Below are 7,337 nucleotides of genomic sequence, written 5' to 3' on the forward strand. Positions count from 1 at the left end.
AGAACAGTCAGTGAGCTTATCAGCCCAGTTCCATAAATTAAAAGTCCAGGGACACCTAAATATCAAACATTTGTTTAAATGTTTAAAAAGGCCAAATTTAATGTTAAGTAAACAAAAACTGGTACAAAAAATACAAACTATACAGCCATCTTTCTGCTTCTGTAACCCTTTGACCCACATTCAACACGTTGTTTTTTTTTTGCAGTCTTGTTAAAAATCACAAGAGTGAAGTTACAAAAACATACATGGCTCTTCTTCAACGGTGTACTTGGTTCTGTAAAAGCTTCTCAAAGACCGAGTGACTTCATTTTGGTTCATCACCCTGTCCACACAACTTCCTGTTGGAAGAAGAAGAGATGTGTCTGGTTAGTGCTCGTCTGTTCAGGCCTGGTCACTCCTTTCACTCTTCACCTGTCTTACCGTGCTTCCGGCTTGGACATATCTGCAAAGGCACAAATGGTTTTGTCTCGGTCCAAAATCTGTTGTTTCAAGCTTTGAATGTCCTCCTGAGCTTTGTTCTTAGCCTCTTCATGGTCAGCTGAAGAGTGGCAGCAGAAACATGACCTCTAGTTAATTTACATGTATGCTCCTTAGAAGTTTGAGGACAATAAAGCAGCTAAAGGAGAAAAACATCCAATCAGAGAGCAGATAAAATTATTGATCTGGTTACCTTTGAGTTTACTTATGGCTTCTTCCAGTTCTGCCTTCCTCTTCTCGGTGCTGGCCTGCAGGTGAAATGATTTGTTATTTATTATAAGCTCACACAGAACTGATCAAACGCATGAGAACAGTGCTGCATCCTTGTTCACGGAGAGTGCGCGCTCCTTGCCTTCTCTCCGTTACAGCTCTCCAGGATCTTATCCACCTCCTGCCCCGACTTATCCGCCTCCTCCTTCTTCTTCTTCAGCTCCTCCAGCTTGGAGTTGGCGGCCTCGAGCGAGCCCTTCAGCTCCATGATTTTGCTTTTCATCTCCACCACCGAGTCCTCCTTCCTCTTCATCTCCATGGAGCTCTGCACCATGCGCTCGCGCATGTCGCGCAGGTTCAGCTCCTGGCGCAGCGCCTGGAAAATCATCACGGCCAACACGGACACGCTCACGACGGTGAAGAAAATCAGCAGCTTCATCTTTGACCGACTAATAAATGAGTCTGAAAGGTGGGGGAGATTTGGAGCGATGCAGAAGGCATATGATCACTTGTTCATCCCGGGAAGTTTTCTCGCGTCTCACCTTGACTTCTGTCCCTCCTGCAACCTGTTGGACTTGTCAGACAGGCTGGGCGGGACAAGTCACCTGTTTCCTGGTGGCTCCTGCATGGCTCTGGCCTATTGGGATTCATGTAAACCCGTTGTATGTTTTCAACCGGATCATCCTGAATTTACCGACAGGGTTTGTAAAACCATTATAATCACACGTGTTGTACAATGAGGAACTTTAAATTATGGGAATTCTTATTTCACTTTTTTCCTTCATATAATTTTATTTGAAAAGAAAAGTTGTTTTTTTATTCAAACAAAGATGTGATCAACTTTGCAAACTGAATATAAAGCAGTTATTAGTTGACGTGACAGGTGTGTGTTGTTCCTGTTTCTGAACCAGGAAGAGGGCGTTCTGACTCCCATCCAGCGCAGGTCCAATAGAAAAGTGCGAAAGGCGCTGCGTAAAGGCGCAAAGGTGAGCCGCGGTGTAACACACACTGCGCGCGCGGAACTAAAGGCACCCGGCTGTGACACCTGCAGGGAAAAGGCGAGCTTCAGGATGAAGGTGCAGCTGGTGTTACCCCTCAGCCTACTCACGTCGGTTCTTTTGGTGGGCTTCATCAAAATCCGGAGAATGGAGTTCGAGAAGCAGGAAAAACTGAGCAGGTTCCAGGACATCAAGATGCGCGTGACCAACGACGTGATGCAGGAGTACCAGAACGACGAGGCCGAGAGGCAGCAGCAGATAGAGAAGACTCAGAGAGAGCTGAAGAACATGGAGGAGGAGGTGAACATGCTCCGGACCAAAGCTGAGAAGACGCAGGTGGACGCGGACATCTGCCTGGGTGCCAAGGTGCGGAAATGTTTGCGCACACACGGTTTAAAATTATTTGTAGTTGTTTAGATTTATTTATTAGGCTCCTTTTTATTCTTATTCTTTTATTATCTGTCTTAAGTGCAACAAAAACATAATAAAGTCATTTTTTTCTGCCTTGTTTTTAAACATCTCTCTTTTACATCAGAGCTCTTTGAGGAATTAGTCAATTTGCAGCTTTCACTTGGATTAAACAAATATTTACTTTTTTCAGATGCGTTCTTTAGCAAATGAGACTCAAAATAAAGGAAAATAAACTTTCTAATGAGGCTTTTTTTTCATATAACAAAGTTTAACTCATGTCAAAAGACATTTTGTCCTCCCCACAAATGATTATCTTATTGAAACAGCAAACATCTTCTCAAACACAGTTCAGTAAATATTTCTTTGATAACTTTATAACAGCTTTATAACAAGTATTGGTGCATCTGTATCATCATCTGTACCGATCTGTCTGCATCAGGTTTGATATTTATCGTGTATGTTATTTGTATATTGTATTATCTAACTATATTTTGCTGTTTGACTAACTTCGTCTTCATTTATTAGTATTAAAATGTTCATATTCTGCAGGAACCAACTTTAAAAAAAATAGTTTCTGTTTATGCTAACCTCCATTCCCTTGAGATTTGACTTAAGTGTGAATTATTAAATATGGAATATTCTTTGGACGTCTTTGCTTGTTCCTAATATTAAATAAAACTACCTGAAGCGTTCCTTCACCGAGTTGGTCTTTCCATCTTGCCAGAGTCATGTTCTTGTGGAATGTGTTTTACTGTTCATCAGCACCAACCAGAAAATCCAGCTCGTTTGGTTGGAGCAGGGCATGATGAGTGAGCAAGCACAAACTTCCATTAAGAAAAAGTCTTTTTTCTATTTTCTCAGCTGACCTAATTGAGGTTGAGATAATAAAAGTTAATGTCACCTAAGGACCACCCTGAAATAATCTAAAGTGTTGTGCCTCCTGGTTAGACAATAAGGCTCTGTATTTATCTTTGACATGAAAAATCTGTGTCAGTGATTTCAAAAGGAATCGAAGAAGCCAGTTTTTTTTTTGCTTCTTCTGAAACTCTAATATTTGTTTGCAGAAAACTGGCACAGATCAGATGGCAGCGTCGGAGACAGATTTACACAATGTTAAAGGTAAGTGATACTTCACAGATCTTGATTTCAGAAAGGGCGGCGCGAGTGAATGGAGCAGAACATTTAACTTCTTATTTTGTCAAGTCCTATTGCAGTTTGTTAAAAAAAAATTTAAAAAAAAGTGAAAGTCCCGATTTAACTTGACTTTCATTAGTGGCACAATTCATAATGTGACGATGACGCTTACAGATGAGTCGGAGAAGGAGATGGCTGAACAGAGGAAAGAAATAGATGCGTTGAAAAAGCAACTGGCTAATCTGAGCCCAGTGTGCAACTTCTTGAAAGAAACCCCAGACCCAGTAAAGTAAGCACCCCCCCCCCCCCCCCCACCACCACCACCTCCCAATAAGATCTGCAGAATTAATTTATTAAAAATTCACTTAATAATTTGTTTTTACACTTTTCTTTTAAAGGACTATGTGTGGCATTAAAGATGAACCCAAGCCTAAAGAAGAGGCGCAAAAGGCGGAGCCTCCCAAGCAGGAGGAGGTAAAAGCAGAGCCCCCCAAGCAGGAGGAGAAAAAAGCAGAGCCTCCCAAGCAGGAGGAGAAAAAAGCAGAGCCCCCCAAGCAGGAGGAGAAAAAAGCAGAACCCCCCAAGCAGGAGGAGAAAAAGGCATAGCCCCCCAAACAAAAGGAGCAGAAAGCAGCGGCCCTTAAATAGGAAGAACCAAAAGCAGGGACCTCATCGTGCACTACAACTTGTTTCATGCTGTGCAACACTTCATCTGGGGGCCAACGGGTGCACTCACATGGACACAAGGATCCTGGTGTCCATCCTAGGCTTCCAAAGAGATCACACAAATCTGTTTTTGCATATCCAAGAGCAGACGATGAAGGAGGATTTGCTCATTGAGGGCTGCAAGTTCCTGCGCACCCACCTTTTCTGTTTTCAAACACTTTTAGAAGATCGTTTTGACAAGCCCAAAAGCATTTAAGGCATACTTCTGATCCTCGGAAGCGAGATTTTGTGTTGACGTTTATAAGCAATTAATATCTTACCTGTTGCAGATAGCTATGAATTACCTCATTTTAGAGAAATAGAGCTAACTAACAGCTATATGAGACCAAGCTCTAATTGGTTTCTGCCATCTTAAAACAGTGCTAACAGTTTCATTACACAGTAAATATCAAGATATTTCTGCCAAAAATAAACTCGAGCTACAGTGCTACAGCTAGCTGCTACTACTGCTGTTTACTCTTTCAGGTGGAATTCAGTGTGAATAAATAATTAATACTTTATTTGTGATCCACGCTGGTGAAATGAGTCAGAATGCTCTCAGGCTGAAGGACAAAAAAATGACCATAAAAAGTCTAGCAAAGAAACAAGTCTATAAAAACAGCATTTAGTGATCCCAGTAACTATAAGAGCATATAATCTTCCTAAACTAACTCTAAATCCAAGTTTACTAAACATTCTCTCTCTTTAAAAAAAAAACTTATTCTTTTAATGTTCTTTAAAGTTGGCTATTTGCTTCTTCTGGCTGCCGCTGTGCTGGTAGATCCCTTCATATAATGTAAGATATTGTAAAGCTTGAGAATTCCCCTATTAAAAATATATGGCTGGAATTACTGATGACATTATTTCAGACCAATAAAAAAAAAAAATGTCTTCAAACTCGTATAAAAGCTGATAATTAGGTGATAAATCACCTAATTTCAAGCATCATTTTGAAGTTTTTAAGATGGAGAATATTAAAATAAAAAGGTCAATATTGAAAACTTCCTTACTGTCACTGATGGGGTGATGGGTCACATTTATACCTTGTAAAACCTATTTTACAGGGAGGGTGGCTTACAACAAATAAGCTCCAATAAAATCAGATAGACCCAAGCAAGTAAGAATAAAAGCTTGAAAGAAAATAACAACAAATGGGCAAAAGAATAAGAAAAAAAAATAGAGCTAGAACTGAAAAAACATGTCATGTTAGATTATTGTAAACTGTAGAGTATTCTAAATAGTCCTGATTCATGCTCAATAATCCAGGTAGAAAAATCCAACAAAGTTAAGTCAGGTCCTCTGGATGGTTACTTTTTGTTGAAACATTTCGTCTTTCATCCAAAGGACTTCATCAGTCCGAGGAGCCACAACAAACTCAGTCTTATAAACTTCTTATAAAAGTCTTATAAACTGGTTAACCCCCAATTAAAAGGTGCTATTTATAAGACTGAGTTTGTTACAGCTCCTTGGACTGATGAAGTCCTTTGGATGAAAGACAAAACAGGTTGTCCAGAGGCCCTGACCTAACTTTGTTGGACTTTATAAATAACGTTTGTGTGGCGTTTTTGAGGTCCTCTTGGTCTTAGCTTCTTTCAGACCAGCTCTTAGCTCATTAATGCAGCCAGAACAATAAGCTGTATTTCCCCAAAGTGGCACAGTTCAAAGAGCTATCTGCAGCAGGTAAGACATTAACTGTTCATGACCTGTTTGGGAATTCCACTTTAAAAGATCTAGGCCAGGGCTATTCAACTAAATTGCTCAGGGGCCACAGTTTCTGAAAGCCAAGAGTTCAGGGGCCAGACATCCAGCAGTTATTCTCATTAAGTAAGCTTGTTTTACAATTTAAAATAGAGTTTTATTTAAAAATTAACTCACTGGGCCAAACTGAGCACACCCGTGGGCCTGATTTGGCCCCCGGGCCGCCAGTTGAATATCCCTGATCTAAACAATTACATTGACTTAAATGCATCTTCCTGTCCCAGTTTGATCCAGATCAGTTTTGCTGGTTTGTCCTAAGTTCTTAAAACAAAAACATCTGGATTTTTCCTTCAGATTCAGCAGAATCAGGATTATTTTTATGTGTCACCACCCTTAATGTTACATGTGGTGGAGATGGTTCCACACAAACAACATGTACAATTTTCAAATTGCTGTTTTTTTTGGGTTTTTTTGCATGCCATATTTTTCAGACTGTAAGGCGCACCGGATTATAAGGCGCAATATCAATGAACGGGTCTGTTTTCATACATAAAGCACACCGGATTATAAGGTGCATTAAGCAAAACAAAACACATACATCAAACTTTATTTAACTTATTCACATTAACCACATAAAATCGGTTTGAGGTCAGTAAGCACAACCAGAATTAACACATAAGGTGCATCTGATTATAAGACTCGCTGTTGATTTTTGAGAAAATTAAAGGATTTTAAGTGCGCCTTATAGTCCGAAAAATACGGTACTGACGATGGATGGCAATATTTTTTGGGTGTAGGTTTTAGCTGTTGACTCGAGAAAGAAATTCAAGTTTACTCTTTTTTTATTGTGGATTAAACGAGTGTTTTGGGCTTGTTTATTCACAAATTTTACCAGAGATTTTTACCTTTGAGTGCCTTTTTTAAATGTTTGGTAAGGAGACTATGTCCTTTGTGCATAACAACACATTGTTTTTGGATGATGTGCCTCAAAGGATGCAAGACTCTTTAGTAACCGGAAGAACTCTGTCATGGTAAATGTTTAGTCAAATTCATTCTTGCCAGGGCAAGCAGGAGTTTGCTACCAAAAAAGTAAAAAATAAAAAAAAAGTTACAAAAATAAAAGTTGACACTGTTACAAAATATCTGCTAGAAACATTTCCTCGTATGAGCACAGTCAGTCTGCTCGATGTAGAATAGTCAGTGTCATTCCTGCAGAAAGATTTACCATCGCATCAGAAAGCACAAAGCAGAGCAGTCAGGGAGTGGAGGAGAGCAGCTGTTAAACAACCTGTTCTTCCTGCATCCTGGTCAAACAGGCCATCGATGCAAACACTGAATGTTTAACATGCCACATATGAAAGCCCACAACTTTCCACGTGTTCATGAATGGCACATTTGTTGTTTCTTATTTGCTTGATGTGCAAATTTGACAGGGATATAAGGAAGAGCAAATCTTTGTTCTTAAACAAATTAAATAAAAAGGTAAAATGTCAAGAGACAACGATTCCTCAGTGTTTCTCTGTAACATCACCCCACCTGCTCTGCTCCTCTGATTAATGTTGTCCTTTGCAGAGCATTTCACATCTTGGCATTTAGTTTCATCAGTTCAAGGTTTGCAGCTGTGTGTGTGTGTGTGTGTGTGTTGTGTTGTGTTGTGGTGTGTGTGTGTGTGTGTGTGTGTGTGTGTGTGTGTGTGTGTGTGGG

The 7,337-nt window shown here is 40.0% G+C and overlaps 2 protein-coding genes across 2 annotated transcripts; one reads left to right on the plus strand and one right to left on the minus strand.

Moving 5' to 3' along the window:
* Positions 1 to 157: 157 nt before the first annotated feature.
* Positions 158 to 1,241, minus strand: si:dkey-87o1.2 (uncharacterized protein LOC796684 homolog). Its single transcript, XM_037676955.1, has 4 exons — positions 830 to 1,241; positions 671 to 725; positions 421 to 538; positions 158 to 338 (listed from the first exon to the last, which is right to left on the minus strand). Exons 1-4 carry the CDS (start codon positions 1,124 to 1,126, stop codon positions 305 to 307), a joined length of 504 nt encoding a protein of 167 aa, XP_037532883.1. The 5' UTR covers positions 1,127 to 1,241; the 3' UTR covers positions 158 to 304.
* A 386-nt stretch (positions 1,242 to 1,627) lies between these two features.
* zgc:174935 (uncharacterized protein LOC796019 homolog) lies at positions 1,628 to 4,220 on the plus strand. Its single transcript, XM_037676956.1, has 4 exons — positions 1,628 to 2,051; positions 3,161 to 3,215; positions 3,405 to 3,519; positions 3,629 to 4,220. Exons 1-4 carry the CDS (start codon positions 1,758 to 1,760, stop codon positions 3,834 to 3,836), a joined length of 672 nt encoding a protein of 223 aa, XP_037532884.1. The 5' UTR covers positions 1,628 to 1,757; the 3' UTR covers positions 3,837 to 4,220.
* The last annotated feature ends 3,117 nt before the right edge of the window (positions 4,221 to 7,337 follow it).

This window comes from Nematolebias whitei, chromosome 5, assembly GCF_014905685.2.
Source record: "Nematolebias whitei isolate Nwh7 chromosome 5, NemWhi1, whole genome shotgun sequence".
Classification (NCBI taxonomy): Eukaryota; Metazoa; Chordata; class Actinopteri; order Cyprinodontiformes; family Rivulidae; genus Nematolebias; species Nematolebias whitei.

Coding starts and splice junctions, on each gene's coding strand:
- si:dkey-87o1.2 (XM_037676955.1), bottom strand. CDS start 1,126: ATGAAGCTGCTGATTTTCTTCACCGTCGTGAGCGTGTCCGTGTTGGCC. Junction 539..670: donor AGCCATAAGTAAACTCAAAG/GTAACCAGATCA, acceptor GCCACTCTTCAG/CTGACCATGAAGAGGCTAAG. Junction 339..420: donor ATGTCCAAGCCGGAAGCACG/GTAAGACAGGTG, acceptor TTCTTCCAACAG/GAAGTTGTGTGGACAGGGTG.
- zgc:174935 (XM_037676956.1), top strand. CDS start 1,758: ATGAAGGTGCAGCTGGTGTTACCCCTCAGCCTACTCACGTCGGTTCTT. Junction 2,052..3,160: donor ACATCTGCCTGGGTGCCAAG/GTGCGGAAATGT, acceptor ATTTGTTTGCAG/AAAACTGGCACAGATCAGAT. Junction 3,520..3,628: donor GAAACCCCAGACCCAGTAAA/GTAAGCACCCCC, acceptor TTTCTTTTAAAG/GACTATGTGTGGCATTAAAG.